The 18,658-nt window shown below is 41.8% G+C and overlaps 1 protein-coding gene across 1 annotated transcript in view; it reads right to left on the bottom strand.

Moving 5' to 3' along the window:
- EFR3B (EFR3 homolog B) overlaps positions 1 to 18,658 on the bottom strand; it is a 117,269-nt gene that overhangs the window by 53,693 nt on the left and 44,918 nt on the right. The window contains exon 4 of the mRNA XM_083360863.1: positions 6,725 to 6,875. Coding sequence (XP_083216989.1) covers positions 6,725 to 6,875 — 151 coding nt within the window. The remainder of the gene's footprint in view (positions 1 to 6,724; positions 6,876 to 18,658) is intronic.

Here is an 18,658-nt window from a genome sequence, read left to right as displayed (position 1 = left end):
CCTTACTATAACAGGAAAAATGAAATATCTTCACATAGGGGATGCCTTCTATGGGGAAATTGAGTCATAATACCTAATAGGAACATAAATCAAACATTAGACATCTTACACGAAGGACATCCAGGCATTGTCAAGATGAAAGCTATGGCCAGAAGTTATGTCTGGTGGCCTGGCATAGATAAAGAGATAGAAAAATACGTAGGAGGGTGCTACACCTGTCAAGCAACACGAAGCGAGCCACCCCAAGCACCAATTCACAAATGGGAAACTACAAAAAACCCATGGTCACGCATACATTTAGATTTCGCAGGACCTATCCAGGGACAGAGTTTCCTAATTGTAGTGGACAGCTATTCCAAATGGTTAGAAGTCACTCCCCTTAGAAAAACAACGTCAGGAGCCACTATACAGGCCCTAAGGAAAATATTCGCCACACATGGCCTCCCAGACACCATGGTTTCAGACAATGGACCTCAATTCACCTCTCGTGAATTTCAGATATTCGCTATGAAGAATTGTATTAGGCTGGTCACATCTGCACCGTTCCACCCATCGACGAACGGGATGGCTGAAATTATGGTGCGTTCCACAAAAGAAGCTTTGAAAAAATTCGTCAAGGGGAACTGGCAGCGGCGACTCAGCCAGTTCCTAATGTCACAACACGCAACTCCATGCGCAACAACAGGCAAATCTCCCGCGGAACTAAGATGGGGGAGGAGACTGATAACGCGGCTCGACAGACTACATCCTGACACATACCCGGAAGAAAACAATCACCCCCACCCAAACCGCACACTCCAACCTGGGCAAATGATATGGGCACGGTCCTACACAGACAAAAACAAATGGGTCCAAGGGACAGTGCTAAAACAAACAGGGCCCATTTCTTATCTAATATCCACACAAACTCACGGCAATCTACGCCGCCATATCGATCAACTCAGGCCAAGACAACCACCACACAACCCAGAACCCCAACCAGAGGAACACGAACCGCAAGTCCCCGCAGAAATACTGCCGATACCAAATCAAGAGGAAGAGGGGCAAGGAAACTTACTACCGGCAGAACCAGACATCGCCCCACTTCCACGACGCTCCAACAGGAACCGAAGAGCCCCCACCTACTTAAAGGACTACCAGTGGGCAGGTTCCAACGACCAAGGGGGAGGAAACGCTCCAGGGGAGGGGTAAGGGGTGTATTATATCTGTAAACAGTATTAATATATATAAGTTAACAAGTTATTCCGGTTATACGATGAGGGAATACAAATCTGACAGGAGAACACGCGGGAACTTTGACAGCTGTCAAAGTTCCCCGCACGGCGCAGGCGCAGCCACTGACAGCTCGCGGCTGTCAAAACACCGAGCCATGCGGAAGCAAGAACTGTCAAGAGCAGACGGCGCGGATTGGTCCGGATAGACGCGGCGCCAAAATGAACGTTCCTGATTGGCCCTCACTGACAGCTGCCGGCTATAAAAGCCGGACGAGTTATTCTGTTTTTGCCTTGTTCTAAATAAACCTTTAGTTAAGTAGCCTGTCGTCCCGAGTGGTCCTTCGGCTACTTCATATAGTGCTTCAAATTCTTTTTTGCAAATGACATGTACAGCATGGTTAATTCCTAAAGTTCTGTATGAAGATTTTCCATTACCTATATTTATTTTCTTCTTTCCCAACAAGAGGTCTTGGATTAGGGTGGCTGAAGACTTGCATCGGTGAGATTGTTTGAAGATGTGGATGTGGTTAACTGGTTATTTTTTAAAAAAATTCTTTTATAATTATTGTATTTTCTATTATGTTTGGTTTTAGTGTACATTGCCCAGAATTAGTTTGGAGTTGGGTGGTACCTAAATTGATTAATCACAAATGATGTTGCACATACTATACTAATAAATATTGGCTGTTTCACAGATAATTCTTTATGAATGCAGTTCTTCAGTAAAAAAACAACCCAGCATATTGTATTATGTGTACAGACAAAACACATATAAATACAGGGAGTGCAGAATTATTAGGCAAGTTGTATTTTTGAGGATTAATTTTATTATTGAACAACAACCATGTTCTCAATGAACCCAAAAAACTCATTAATATCAAAGCTGAATATTTTTGGAAGTAGTTTTTAGTTTGTTTTTAGTTATAGCTATTTTAGGGGGATATCTGTGTGTGCAGGTGACTATTACTGTGCATAATTATTAGGCAACTTAACAAAAAACAAATATATACCCATTTCAATTATTTATTTTTACCAGTGAAACCAATATAACATCTCAACATTCACAAATATACATTTCTGACATTCAAAAACATAACAAAAACAAATCAGTGACCAATATAGCCATCTTTCTTTGCAAGGACACTCAAAAGCCTGCCATCCATGGATTCTGTCAGTGTTTTGATCTGTTCACCATCAACATTGCGTGCAGCAGCAACCACAGCCTCCCAGACACTGTTCAGAGAGGTGTACTGTTTCCCTCCTTGTAAATCTCACATTTGATGATGGACCACAGGTTCTCAATGGGGTTCAGATCAGGTGAACAAGGAGGCCATGTCATTAGATTTCCTGCTTTTATACCCTTTCTTGCCAGCCACGTTGTGGAGTACTTGGACGCGTGTGATGGAGCATTGTCCTGCATGAAAATCATGTTTTTCTTGAAGGATGCAGACTTCTTCCTGTACCACTGCTTGAAGAAGGTGTCTTCCAGAAACTGGCAGTAGGACTGGGAGTTGAGCTTGACTCCATCCTCAACCCGAAAAGGCCCCACAAGCTCATCTTTGATGATACCAGCCCAAACCAGTACTCCACCTCCACCTTGCTGGCGTCTGAGTCGGACTGGAGCTCTCTGCCCTTTACCAATCCAGCCACGGGCCCATCCATCTGGCCCATCAAGACTCACTCTCATTTCATCAGTCCATAAAACCTTAGAAAAATCAGTCTTGAGATATTTCTTGGCCCAGTCTTGACGTTTCAGCTTGTGTGTCTTGTTCAGTGGTGGTCGTCTTTCAGCCTTTCTTACCTTGGCCATGTCTCTGAGTATTGCACACCTTGTGCTTTTGGGCACTCCAGTGATGTTGCAGCTCTGAAATATGGCCAAACTGGTGGCAAGTGGCATCTTGGCAGCTGCACGCTTGACTTTTCTCAGTTCATGGGCAGTTATTTTGCGCCTTGGTTTCTCCACACGCTTCTTGCGACCCTGTTGACTATTTTGAATGAAACGCTTGATTGTTCGATGATCACGCTTCAGAAGCTTTGCAATTTTAAGAGTGCTGCATCCCTCTGCAAGATATCTCACTATTTTTGACTTTTCTGAGCCTGTCAAGTCCTTCTTTTGACCCATTTTGCCAAAGGAAAGGAAGTTGCCTAATAATTATGCACACCTGATACAGGGTGTTGATGTCATTAGACCACACCCCTTCTCATTACAGAGATGCACATCACCTAATATGCTTAATTGGTAGTAGGCTTTCGAGCCTATACAGCTTGGAGTAAGACAACATGCATAAAGAGGATGATGTGGTCAAAATACTCATTTGCCTAATAATTCTGCACTCCCTGTACATGTTCCTAAACCTGTTTTCATTGTACATTTCTCATCATTGTGACCATTCCCCTTCTAATTTAATAGTACTCTGCTAGCAAATATTACAGACATTGTACATCATATGAGTTATTCCACGTCTCCTGGATACCCTTGTAAATAAAACATAGGAATAAAGGAGAGTGTTCAGGTTGCATGATTTCTCTATTCACTGAGTGGAGTATCTATCTTTGTTTAGATGGCTACCAAGTGATTCATGTATTCATATGTCATGGACTCCAATGTTTGCAGACATCTAATTAAGGTCTAGCTCAAATGTTGTTCAGATCTTCCTGCCTCTACATCACCCACCTTGTCTTTTTACTTTTCTTCTCCCATTTTCCCTTATTAAGTTAAAGGCACTGAAATTATGTTATAGTGGATGGGAATTTCTATACTTCTTTTGCTATCTACTCTCCTCCTCTACTGGATAGGCCAGAGGCTGTTTAATGCTAACAAATCTTTACAGCTTAAATAAAAGCACAGGTGTGATGCACATATCAACTCTTTTTCTAAATCCAACCACTCTCCCTTCAAAGATGTTCTTACCTCTAAATCACTCCAGTTCATTTCTGATACAGACAATTGTTCCCTCCCAAACAGTAAACTCAGATTAGGAGACTTGCATCTGGCCAACCAGATGAGATAGGATTTATTTTGCACTTAACAGAATCAAAGACAGCTGCCTGCTGCCACACACCAAATTAATTTTTATTGGTTCTCTTTTCATTTCTACCTTCACTGCCTTTCTAGTCAGCTGATGGGAAAGACAAGACTTCCATATCATTATGCTCCACCTAACATTCCTTCTGGATATGATTTCTTCTTTCTGAAACCCTTTCAGCCATGCAAGGAGAGAGGAAGGTGGTTGCACTTATTTCTGCCATCCTAATTAGGACTAAGACCATCTGACCTTGCTAGAGAAGGCTCATTAACTATCAGCATCTCTATAAAGTGGGAGATATGCAGCTTTCTCTAGATGAAGGCCCACACTTGGCTTATTAATGGCATATTAAGAGCCTTGGTGGAGCAGTGGGCTAATGCGTCCTTAAGTAACACCAGCTGCCTGCAATTAGTGCAGGTTCGCATCCCACCAGGCTCAAGGTTGACTCAGCCTTCCATCCTTCCGAGGTAGGTAAAATGAGGACCCAGATTGTTGGGGGCAATTAAGCTGACTTTGTAATAATGCCGCTTGGGGTGTGTGTGAAAGCCCTAATAAGCAGGCATATACATAGAATGAAGGCTACTGCTAAGCTTGTAAGCCGCCCTGAGTCTTCGGAGAAGGGCGGGATATAAATGGAATTAAAAAAACATGTACAACACTGCATTCCCCAAAAAATGGGTGAGATGAAGTTTAAATCATTTTGCCCTTGACAATTAAGATATTTTCAGAAATTAATAGAATCTCTTAAGACAATGATACAGATTTTTATATAGTAAAAACGCTAGAAATTGGGTGGTCTCTGAAATCAGCTTGGTTCACCATAAATTGTATAGCTGTATAACCCAGAAAAAATATTACTTATTTTGCACTCTGGTATAAGATGTGTAAAGAATATAATTGTGCAGCATGGTAATAGTCTTGAAGGCCATTTGAGGTGGGGGTCATCATTACTGCAGCTGTATAGAAGGAGAGAGACTTGGTAGCAGTAGAGATAAGGCTATTGGGTCAAATTTTCTGGGTTGATGAAGATGGAGGTGTTTGCTTAAGGAATCTGGTTCCTGGTCACTGAGAGTCCCTTGGGAGAGGAAGAGCAACATAAGCAATTCCAACCAGTCATTGAAAAACAAACTCCAAAAAAAAACATTTAGCAGCAACTCAGTGAGTTGTTGTGGTTCACTGTAACTATTCCTTGAGTGAGATGTCTCTGTGGACAAGCTTTGGGGAGGGTGATGACTTTAAACCTGGAGAACCTGAGTAAGAATTAAGTTCTTGGGTGAGAGGGATAGAAAATAGAATGGAAGGGAAGTAAAAGAATGATGAAGCATTAAGTTTGGTTTGGTTTGGTTTGAAGAAAAACTATATATTTATGTTGTGATTCAGTGTCAGCCTGTGATACCAGCAGCTGAGTCTGATGATTCTGAAGAGGAGGAGGGGTTTGGAGAGCCTTTGGTGTCAAAGGAAGGTTCTGATGCACTGCAGGACTCTCAGCCTGGCCCCTCCCGTCATGTTCTTCATCAGACTCAGCCGTGTGAGCACGAGGTATTGGACGTAGATGATTCACAGCTGGATCTATTCAGGGACACTAGGAGCAGGAGGCAATCCAGCAGAGCAGAACAGAGAAAGGCAATGAGGCAACTTGGTGAGAGGAGGAGAAGGCAATGAGAAGCCACACCTTGGGACTGCTGATAAAAGGGGAAGGTGTGGGAGGTGCTGGTTGCTGAAGGCAACCGTTTGAAGATGTTCTGCTAGAATCCTGGTCTGTTATTCCTGTTTAACTCTTGTTTGAACTTTTGGTTTAACTCTTGTTTGAACTTTTGATTTGTTTGTAAATAAATTTGGTTGGGTTTTTCCAGCCTGTTGACTATAAAAAGAGGTTGTCCCTGACATTTAAACAGGGCCGGACATTCAAACAAGGCTGGAACAGAACAATTTAGGAGTTAGGGAGCATCAAGCTGGTTATTTAGTCTTGATGCTAAGAACCCCTTTCCTAAGATCAGCTATTATGGCCCAGAACCTGACTCAGTTGCTCAAGCTAAAGAAATGCAATGTCAGCCCCAGGAGACACTAAGCTAAGAATCACCTGAAACTGATCATATATAGGTCCATCAGAACAATTGGAGTAATCAGAAGATGTATTGCCTCCAAACCCTAGGAGAGCAGAATAAAGCTCCTTGCCAAGCAAGGGAATAACACTTAATTAAAGACAGTTGCCTGCAGCCTGATTGAAGAGGCAACCCTGAGTTCTGTCCTCCATTGGAAACAGTAGATCAATCTCCTGTTTGGATGTCTTATTCTATTCTGCCTTGAGTAAGTTACTATTTGAAACAGGACAACTTGTGAGGTGAGAATTGAACTGGAATCTTCCAGGTTCAATGCTCAGTAGCTTACTTTATTAAATTCCTATTTTAAGATAGAGGGGAGTATCTTAATATACTAGGAATATCACTGAGTCTCTTCTAGACTGTGTCCAAAGGAAATGCTTACCGAATTGGTGCCAAGGATTTGCAGGTCAGGCTTCTCCGATTCCAGCAGCTTGGCCACCATCTTCAAGAAACTCTCCACAAAGAGATTGATGCTCTGGCAGTGGCAGGCCATTAACAGCTGATCCAAGGCTTCCATTGCAATGCACACATACCTGTGGATAAGTGGGTATAAAAATACATCCAAAATAAAAGTTCTGCCTAAAATTACGTACATCCAAAATAAAAGTTCTGCCTAAAATTATGGAAATTGAAGTCTAAATCATCCAGAAGGTTAAAGTTAGAGAAAGCTGTCACAGATGGGCAGACTTTCTACTACTCCAGCCAATCTGAATTCAATTTTGAGGGTATGGAGGGTATGGGGATGATTTCTTATTTTTATTCAACCTTTCCCTTATTTATTTATTTATTTTTGGGACTTATATGCCGCCCTATCTCCCGAAGGACTCAGGGCGGCTAACAACAATAAAACACAGTAATACAAATGTTAAAAAAGATTAAACTCACAAGCCCCAATGATAAAATGATAAAATATTAAAAATATTCTACTTAAAAATCCCTATTGTCAGTCCAGGTCAGCCTGATGGAAGAGAAATGTTTTAAGGCTGCGACGAAAGGACCGGAGATCTGGGGCCATCCGGAGCTCAAAGGGAAGTTGATTCCACAGTGCCGGCGCTCCCACAGAGAAGGCCCTCCCCCTGGGGGTCGCCAGCAGACATTGTCTAGCCGATGGCACCCTGAGGAGGCCCTCCCTCTGTGAGCACACCGGGCGATGGGAGGTCGTTCCTGGCAGCAGACAGTCCTGCAAATATCCCGGGCCTAATCCATGTAGGGCTTTATAGGTAAGAACCAGCACCTTAAATCTCACCTGGAGGACAACCGGTAACCAATGTAGCTCACGCAGGAGGGGTGTAATATGGGAGTATCGGGATGCTCCCATCACAACCCGCGCGGCCGCATTCTGCACCAGCTGGAGCCTCCGGGTGGTCTTCAAGGGCAGCCCCATGTAGAGAGCATTGCAGTAATCTATACGGGAGGTAACGAGTGCATGAGTGACCGTACGTAGAGCATCTTGGTCCTTCCCTTTCTCTATTCATTCACAATAAAGAGTTTGGCCTCAGATCAGCCAAGGGGATTCATGCCTGATTAAAAATTAAAATCTAGTTTTTCCCAGGTGCTTGTTAAACGCAGTATAAAAGATTTTAATCTGAGTTCAGAAAAGATTTTCCAATGTAATGACCTGCATTCACTCAGCATGCTTAGGTCACAAGCTGAACCAGCACTACCCAACCCCATCAAGCTTGGGCTTAGACTATTATGCAAATCCAGCTGCCAATATAAAAGTAGTTGTCTGAGAAATCCAGATCCTAAAACATTCTTGAAGCATAGTGTATGTGCCTAAGCAAGCTGCAACAGGAAGAGAGCACATAAATCATGGTTTGGCCCAACCACATGAAAATAGCAGGAGGAGTAGGGAAGGTTTAAACCCCAAAGAGACATATACAGAAAAGGGTGAGTTCACTGATTATTTCTTTTGCTATTATTTGCAAAGATGCAGGGGAGGGAAGGGCACTGCTTTGAGGTTTTGTTTTTCTGAAAAATATTCTGTAAACTGGAATAACCAAACACAGGAGTGTGGAGGTTTCTCCTTTACCCATGAGAGCACTTTGGTGCTTTTCACTTTCAATGGGATTGGGAAAAGGTTGAACTGGATGCACACAATGCAAAGGTTGAACACAATGCCACTGTCTATTATTTGGATTGTAGAGACTTAAAATAGTTCACCTCAAGGTTTCCAAACTCAACAACAAAATGCCAGGTATGACATGTGGTAAGCATTACAGTACATCAGTGTTTCTGTGTGTGTGTGTGTGTGTGGGGGGGGGGAAATGGAGGAAATATATGCTGCAGCCACATAGCATTGCCAGTTTTCTTAATGCGTATTGACAAATCAGTCTATTTTTAACTTATGGTACTTTCACAGATGTTCATCCTAGTTTGTTCCATTTTATTTCTGTAGAAACGTATTTCAATATGTATTTTTATAAATGCTTTTTTCCAAATATGTCTTGAAATAACTAGTGAAGTTTGGGAAGTCTGAACTAAGCTAGAGTGTTGGTGGATAGTTACATCCTAATTCATAAACTAGTTTGGAAGGAAGAATTGGGTGCATCAGAAGCTGAAACCTCAATTTATTTAAGCATATTAACAGAAAGACTCTCACGTGATACTTAATTATTGGTGACTGCAGTCAAGCAATTTTTTAGCAAAGTTATAGAGATAATTGGCAGAAAGTGAAGAGGAACTAAAGAGCCTCTTGTTGCGAGTGAAGAAGGAGAGTGCAAAAGTTGGGTTGAAACTAAACATTAAGAAAACCAAGATCATGGCATCCGGCCCTCTCAATTCCTGGCAAATAGATGGGGAAGAAATGGAGGTAGTGACAGATTTTATTTTCCTGGGCTCCAAGATCACTGCAGATGGGGACTGTAGCCAAGAAATTAAAAGACGCTTGCTCCTTGGGAGGAAAGCCATGGCAAATCTAGACAGCACACTAAAAAGCAGAGACATCACCCTGTCAACAAAAGTGTGTATAGTCAAGGCTATGGTCTTCCCAGTTGCAATGTATGGCAGTGAAAGCTGGACCATAAGAAAGGCTGAGCGCCAAAGAATTGAAGCCTTTGAACTATGGTGCTGGAGAAGACTCCTGCGAGTCCCTTGGACTGCAAGGCGATCAAACCGGTCAGTCCTAGAGGAGATCAACCCTGACTGCTCTTTAGAAGGCCAGATCCTGAAGCTAAAACTCAAATACTTTGGCCACCTAATGAGAAGGATGGACTCACTGGAGAAGAGCCTAATGCTGGGAAAGATTGAGGGCAATAGAAGAAGGGGACGACAGAGAATGAGGTGGCTGGATGGAGTCACTGAAGCAGTAGGTGTGAGCTTAAATGGACTCCAGAAGATGGTAGAGGACAGGAAGGCCTGGAGGAACATTGTCCATAGGGTCGCGATGAGTCGGACACGACTTCGCAACTAACAACAACAACAACAAAGAGATAATTTGGTAGAGTTACAGGTTTCTGGTTCTATTCAACAACCACAAAATTCATAGGTTATCCTTCAACCTAATATTAATCAAGCCAGCCCTACTAAACTTCCAAGATTAGCTAAACTTCCAAGCATCTGATCCCTCCCTTTTAGCTAGTATGCAATAATTCACTGAACAGTAAAAATGTGAAGATCTCAAATATGCCAATTACTGCTGTAAATGAAAGGGACTCACTGGAGGGATTCAGAGCAAAATTGTAGCCTAGTGACAGAACATATACGTAGAAGATCCCAGATTCAGTCTTCAGCATCTCTAAAGAGCTGGAGAGGAGATATTCTCTACCACTAGACCTGGAGAACTATTGCCAGTTAGTGCAGACAGTATTAAGATGGAGCAAGGGATAACTTATTATAAAAGGGCCGTATTAATTTTTCTTATGATTTAATAGCAAGGGATTCTTCTGACTTTTTTCTAGACAGCCTTTCATCATGGATGGTTTAATTAGAATTCCTGCACTGAGCAGAGGTTTGGGCCAGATATCTTAAATTACTCTTTCCAATCCATTGGCAGAGGTTGTGTGACACTGTAGACTAGGCAAAAATGGGACTGAACTGTTTATTAATATGATTTATATATCTATTCAACTAGGACTATATATCTATATATCTATTCAACACTGACTCCCAGAAGCTTGCATAAACACAAAAAAACTAACTAAACACACAAAGACACACCACAATAGCAGCGTAACAGGCCAAATCACAACATATTCCAGTTCTGGAATATGAACAGGACAGGCTAATCCAATGCTTTGATCCAGTGCTTGGGGAAAAGCCAGGTTTTTAACTTTTTATAGAAAGCCAATATGATTAAGGCCATCTGAATTTTGGGTGGTATACTATTCCACAGAACAGACATTCTGACAGAGGAGGCATACTTCCTGGGTCTCATTAGGTGACACTATTTGACAGCAAGAACATTCACTACATTAAATATTAAGACTCTGCAGTATCTCATGGGAGGGCAGAGACTATCAGAGATAACTGTAAATAATCCAGCCCTGTGCTATGAACCACTTTATAGGTAATAACCAGCACCTGGAAGCATCATAAGTACAGATCACAAAGTAATGTGGTCATATAGGTATACAGGAGTGCAGCCAAAATTATCAGTGCATTCTGGCTCAATTGCAGCCTCTGGATGGTTTTCAAAGGCAGCAACCGTGTACTGCAATAGTCTAATTAGGCAGTGACAAGGGCAGGATACCAAGCAGGGCCTTCTGATTCAGGAATGAGTACAAACTGGCATAACAGATTGATTGTGAAAAAGCTGTCTGGATTCAACCACATACATAAATTATGAAGGTCCTAAATCTATTACATATAGGTGATTGTACTTACAACCCCAAGGACCCTGTCCACTTCTTCAGGTACAACAACATTTATCTTCTCCCAAAAAGTCTGAACCTGTCCGTGCTACACTGTGCCTCAGTCAACTCCAAAATTTTTCCACAACTGAACTGGCAGGGGATCTGAATGACTTTATCTGATAATTGCCTAGAATATTCTTTACAGCAGCCTTGCAGATGTTCCTCCAGCCCCTCCTTTCCCAGCAGGAACTGGGATCCCCTAAACAAAGCCAACGCGTAGCCATCTGCAGAAGCAATATGAGCAGAAAATAATTATATTTGCTGTTCTAATTGCTATGAGTAATCCTTAATCAAGATTCTTACCCATACTTTATCGAGTTCACTCTTTGTTTTTTTTTCCCTTTAGAGGACTGATATTCCAGATTTTCTGGGATCCAAGGCTAGAAAAAGTTCACAGATAATTTTGCCCGAAGATGATGAACAGAACTAATGTGACTGTTGCTATAAATCAAGCCCAGTATAACTGGTTCCACAGTTGTCTTGGTGGCCAAGATGTTCCAAGCTGCCTCTGACCCCATGCCCAGGCAAGGCAGAATAAAGTCGTCCTATAACATGAGCCTGGGGAACTCCACTGCCAATCATGATATGTCATCAGGCAGTTTGAGTAAGAAGGCCAGGATAGCAGCAGGAATCCCGTCTGATGCCTAGAACCCCACCTCATCTGGAGACTCATACCTGTTATCACACCTGTTATCTAGAAAGCAACAGCACTACAATCAGGGTGTCTTGGATGACTACAGCCACTCTACCATCCCTGTTCTATTATCATAGTTGGTGTCACACTTAAAAGAGGCACATTCCCAAAAGGGAGAGACCCCCATAATAACGCACACCAGGTCAGCCATCTCATTTACTTCAATGGACAAAGAAGGCCTTATTGCAGGTGAAGTTGGCATTCCACACTAACAGCTGAAAGCCCAGGCAATTGGAGCTGAGCACAAGGGGCTAGAATGCAGAATCAGTTTTATATATTAAAGATTGCCTACCCAAGAGCAGTCTGGTTGAGAATATTGTGAGAATCAATGTCTTAGCATTTTGTATGAATCCTCCAGTCCCTTAGGTTGTTTGGGCACTGCATCCTGTGTGTATTTATTCATACGATCTCAGTTTCCTATGCATATTTCTCAATTAAACCTGGGCACTAGAGGTCTTACTGTTGATTTGATTTATATCCTACCTCAGATAGGGCACTTACGCATTCTAAAAATGAGAATTACGGTACCTTGGCTCTGGGCAACACAGGCAACAACATAACAGCATATATTCTTTCTTTTAACAAAGCCAAAGGGGACTAAAGTTCTGCTTTCTACTGCAACTGACGTCAACAGAAAACACAGGGGGGCCAGTCCTCCTTAGGGCTCAGTCTGGCCAACAGGAAAAAATAAATAAATCACCTGACAGAACAGAAAACTAGAGCACTTATAGACTGCTATAACTGACAGTCAGTGCTGCTATTGCAGCAAATGATTGAAATCCCGTTAAATCATCCTTGTAGCACTTTAGATGAAACAAGGGAAAAAGAAAGATGAAGAGAGTAAAAGTGAGAAAAATAGGGCCTTGACAGAACATGCATCTTGGCTGGATATAAAATGTTGAATGGGAGGCTTTGCTTAGTTAGGCCTTAGCTCCAGTATTCACCTGTAATAATTTTGGTTGGAGATTTCTGGAAGTCCACACAGAAATAGAATTATCATTAAAAAATGCCTAGCCATGCAACTGATCATAACACAACAATCACAACTTATGAAAAGGATAACTCTCCTGTACTTCTACTTTTCAGAGACATCAAATCAAATAAATCAAATAAACCTTTATTGTCAAAGTACAACATGTGTACATTGAGATTAGCTGAGCCTCCCCCCCCCCCGTGCTCTCTCCCCCCAAGAGCAGTCTGGTTGAGAATATTGTGAGAATTAATGTCTTAGCATTTTGTATGAATCCTCCAGTCCATTAGGTTGTTTGGGCACTGCATCCTGTGGTTGAGCCTTGGTGGAGCAGTGGGCTAATGCCTCCTTAAGTAACACCAGCTGCCCGCAATTAGTGCAGGTTTGCATCCCACCAGGCTCAAGGTTGACTCAGCCTTCCATCCTTCTGAGGTAGGTAAAATGAGGACCCAGATTTTTGGGGGCAATAAGCTGACTTTGTAATAATGCCGCTTGGGGGGGGGGCGAAAGCCCTAATAAGCAGGCATATACACAGAATGAAGGCTATTGCTAAGCACATTGGTTTGTGCTTAAATTGTAGGCCACCCTGAGTCTTCAGAGAAGGGCGGGATATAAATGGGATTAAAATAAATAAAAATAAAAACACACAGTGACAACAAACCCTCCATCCTACCACACGTGAACCAACTACACCACACACCGGCCTCCCAAGTCAATTCTGCATAGGATTATGTCCCATTTAAAAGCCTAACAGCCCACGGATAAAAGCTATTTTTCAGCCTGTTGGTACGGCTGGCTATATTCCTGTATCTCCTACCGGATGGTAGGGGAGTAAAGAGATACCGTCCAGGGTGTGAGTCATCCCTGAGAATCTTCCTCACTCTTCCAAGGCAACGAGCCCTGGCGATGTCATCCAGTGGTGTCAGGGAACAGCCCACAATGTCTTGTGCTGTGCTCACTACCCTCTGTAATACTTTTCTATCCGCGGCTGTCAGACCAGCATACCAAACCACAATACCATACGAGAGGACGCTCTTTATAGTAGACCGGTAAAAGAGGGTCATTAGCTGTTGTTCTACCCTGTTCTTCCGCAAGACCCTAAGAAAGTGAAGCCTCTGTTGGGCCTTTCTAGCCACCTGGGTTGTGTTAACTTTCCAGGTCAGATCTTCACAGAGGTAGACTCCCAGAAATTTAAAGGAGGAAACTCTCTCTACAGAGTCCTCCCCGATGTAAAGTGGGGCAGGTTCCTCCTTTTTTCTCCGGAAGTCTAACACCATCTCTTTCGTCTTGCTGATGTTTAGGTTGTTACTACACCATATGGATAGTTTTTGTACCTCCGCCCTATATGCTGTCTCATCCCCACCTGTAATAAGACCCACCACAGTTGTATCATCTGCGAACTTGATTATCGCAGTGGATGGGTCAGATGATATACAGGGAGTGCAGAATTATTAGGCAAATGAGTATTTTGACCACATCATCCTCTTTATGCATGTTGTCTTACTCCAAGCTGTATAGGCTCGAAAGCCTACTACCAATTAAGCATATTAGGTGATGTGCATCTCTGTAATGAGAAGGGGTGTGGTCTAATGACATCAACACCCTGTATCAGGTGTGCATAATTATTAGGCAACTTCCTTTCCTTTGGCAAAATGGGTCAAAAGAAGGACTTGACAGGCTCAGAAAAGTCAAAAATAGTGAGATATCTTGCAGAGGGATGCAGCACTCTTAAAATTGCAAAGCTTCTGAAGCGTGATCATCGAACAATCAAGCGTTTCATTCAAAATAGTCAACAGGGTCGCAAGAAGCGTGTGGAGAAACCAAGGCGCAAAATAACTGCCCATGAACTGAGAAAAGTCAAGCGTGCAGCTGCCAAGATGCCACTTGCCACCAGTTTGGCCATATTTCAGAGCTGCAACATCACTGGAGTGCCCAAAAGCACAAGGTGTGCAATACTCAGAGACATGGCCAAGGTAAGAAAGGCTGAAAGACGACCACCACTGAACAAGACACACAAGCTGAAATGTCAAGACTGGGCCAAGAAATATCTCAAGACTGATTTTTCTAAGGTTTTATGGACTGATGAAATGAGAGTGAGTCTTGATGGGCCAGATGGATGGGCCCGTGGCTGGATTGGTAAAGGGCAGAGAGCTCCAGTCCGACTCAGACGCCAGCAAGGTGGAGGTGGAGTACTGGTTTGGGCTGGTATCATCAAAGATGAGCTTGTGGGGCCTTTTCGGGTTGAGGATGGAGTCAAGCTCAACTCCCAGTCCTACTGCCAGTTTCTGGAAGACACCTTCTTCAAGCAGTGGTACAGGAAGAAGTCTGCATCCTTCAAGAAAAACATGATTTTCATGCAGGACAATGCTCCATCACACGCGTCCAAGTACTCCACAGCGTGGCTGGCAAGAAAGGGTATAAAAGAAGGAAATCTAATGACATGGCCTCCTTGTTCACCTGATCTGAACCCCATTGAGAACCTGTGGTCCATCATCAAATGTGAGATTTACAAGGAGGGAAAACAGTACACCTCTCTGAACAGTGTCTGGGAGGCTGTGGTTGCTGCTGCACGCAATGTTGATGGTGAACAGATCAAAACACTGACAGAATCCATGGATGGCAGGCTTTTGCGTGTCCTTGCAAAGAAAGGTGGCTATATTGGTCACTGATTTGTTTTTGTTATGTTTTTGAATGTCAGAAATGTATATTTGTGAATGTTGAGATGTTATATTGGTTTCACTGGTAAAAATAAATAATTGAAATGGGTATTGTTTTTTGTTAAGTTGCCTAATAATTATGCACAGTAATAGTCACCTGCACACACAGATATCCCCCTAAAATAGCTATAACTAAAAACAAACTAAAAACTACTTCCAAAAATATTCAGCTTTGATATTAATGAGTTTTTTGGGTTCATTGAGAACATGGTTGTTGTTCAATAATAAAATTAATCCTCAAAAATACAACTTGCCTAATAATTCTGCACTCCCTGTACAATCATAAGTGTATAAAGAGACTAACAGACTCCAACAATTTCTTAACATCATTGTAGCATTCAACTCAATGAAATCCATTCAAAACACCTAAAACAAATCCAAAGACTCCTACTCAAAGAAGAAACAAAAGAAGTCATCTACAGCAAACACTATATGGCTTGTAACAGCCACAGGCAGGTAGAAAGAAGATTGTACATCACTTGGCGATCAGAAGACATGAAAATTCCTTAATCTCTGAATTAGAGGATAAAACCAAACACAATTTCAACTGGAAAACTGTCAACATTTTAGATAAACTCAAATCCAAAAATGATAGATAATTTCTGGAAGCATGACACTCAGCCATTAAAAGATATATACGTAGAGATAAATGATAAATTCTTTTTAAAATATATAACCAAAAAATTAGGAAACAAACAAGCCAGAGTATATCCTCCTCAACAATCAATATCCAGATAAGCAGAAAATAGCACCAGATAAATGATTAGGGAATAATAGCCCAATAAAAGATCAAGAAAGAGACCACAATCTTGCCCAAATGTGGCAAGGTAAGCTACCCCATATAAACAAGCAACAAACTTCACCCATCCACATGCTGATGATGTTACTTAGTTAAGGAATGAAAAGTCTGAAGGTCATCTATTGAGCTTTAGAAGAACACAAAGAACCTGACTTCTATATTCTCTCAAGTGTTTAAATTCTAGACTTCTTCCACTCATCCTTCCAAATAACAAATATTTTGCACACCACTCAGTATCTTGTAGTGATGGTACGTTTACATAATAGCCATCACTAGCCTGAAAACAGCTGGTTCCTACCTTGTCAGCCTCAACCTTTTCATTATGATGTAAATGGAAAATATGTTCTTCAGCTGAACTCAGCACTTGTGACTACACAGACCCTACATTGCAGGTAGCACCAACTAGCAGTGATGTTACCTAGGTTGGGTAATGAAACGTCTGCAAGAAAACAAGCAAGCTCAGAGAGCACCAAGAACTCCTCATGTCAACCCTGAGCTACAAATATTCTCCTTTATTAGGAAGGCTGTGGCAAACACAAACTAATGTACTGTCTTCTTTCAGGAGGATGTTTTTTGACTTATAGTAAGTCTGCAACTCTGCAATTTTTCAGTTGTTTCACCGTCAAATACTAACCAGATTTGCCTGCCTAGTCTGCCAAGTGCTACCATTTATTGATGTTATCTAAGAGGTAGGTTAGACTTAATCTTTTCTTCCAACAACTTAACATCTGTCATTATTTGTAATCTTATTAATAATTTCTTAACCACAATCCCTCTGATACAAATTTGAAGACACTATCAGCTCAGGTGAAAAGACTTTTCTGTGACTTGGAACAACTTTTTTATTTTGTGCCTTAATGTTGCTTCTGCCTCTTTCTCCCTTTTGTCTATTTATGACAGATAAAAGCCATTCATAGTGTGAATTATAACAGGGATATTTACATATCTGCATTGGGCTGGTAAGATTAAGAAAGGGATTCCAGTCCAAAACTATTTGCAGACCATGTTCCATCTGTTCATCGGATAATTCTAATTGGAACAGCAATTTATTCTTGGCAACTACACGCCCACACAAGATACATGGATGTACTTCTTCTTCCAATAAACAGCAGCTCCTCAAAACACAGCTGTACTTGTGAAATGAACGGCAAGTGCTAAGAGAAGTAATACAGATACAGAATTGACTTAGACAGCTGAGTCAAACTGCGGCAAGAAGCAAAACACTATCACTTTAGGACCTGCTAAGAGATTCAAGCAGCCTTCTGCAGCATGGTGTATTGGATCAGAATCCCATAATCCCCATCAACAGTTGGAGAACATCCCAGGCTGTTATGGAAAATATATTTAAATCACAAGACTATATTTTGCTCATTTCATGAGGAAACATATCAGCCCAGAAAATCATGCCAGAAAGCCACTTTCTGCATCCTAAGCTCATTCCTCCCAATAGTCAGCTAATGACGACTGCAAATCCATTCATAAGTCAGCCTTGGTTGACTAGTAACTGTGAAAAGACTCCATTGAACACATTATTCTGTGAAATACCATGCAACAATACAGTTGTTCTTTCTGTACTGTTGTGTCTGCCATGAAGTACTCATTCTGACTGCTAGGAATGAATTACTGCAGCTCAGCTACAGAGAATGGATGGAGAAAGGAGTAGGTTAAATCCCTGGCATCACAAGATACCAGGCAATGGAATAACATCTTTTTCTGCTTGGGAATCTAAAGAGATGCAAGCAATTTGTCTAGGCTTGATGTGCCTCATTGCTGTATAATGCAGCTTCCTATGTCCCAAGCTAGTTGCTAATTTGCCCATTTTTCATTTTTAAAAAATTGCCTAACTTGTGCATTTTAAAAAGACAAATAAGATCATCTGCTCTTCTAGCTACCATCTCTTTTACCGCTTCCTTGCTGTCTTTCACTACAATAGCGTTACAGGAATAAAAAGCCCTGAGAAAATGAATTTTTTCAGATGCCTCACAGTCATATCTAGAACGACCAGCAGTGTTCCCAATACTGAAATGGGGTATGGAGGGCAGCTCCCACTGCTTCAGGAAGAACTTCACGGCTCAGCTATGAGTAAATTCTGTACATTCTCTTCACTACCCAGGAATTCTTCAGCATAGCTGTATTTTACCAGTTCCAACTGAAACATTGTGTGTGCCTTCAAGTTATTGTTGATTCCCAGAATGGTCTGGACAAATCCCTGCAGTTTTCTTGACAAGGTTTTTTTTGGAAGTGGTTTGCCATTACCTACTTCCTAGGGCTGAGAATGAGTGA

The sequence above is a fragment of the Vipera ursinii genome (assembly GCF_947247035.1).
Source record: "Vipera ursinii genome assembly, chromosome: 1".
NCBI classification, from domain to species: Eukaryota; Metazoa; Chordata; class Lepidosauria; order Squamata; family Viperidae; genus Vipera; species Vipera ursinii.
This window is presented reverse-complemented; position numbering and strand designations above follow the sequence as displayed.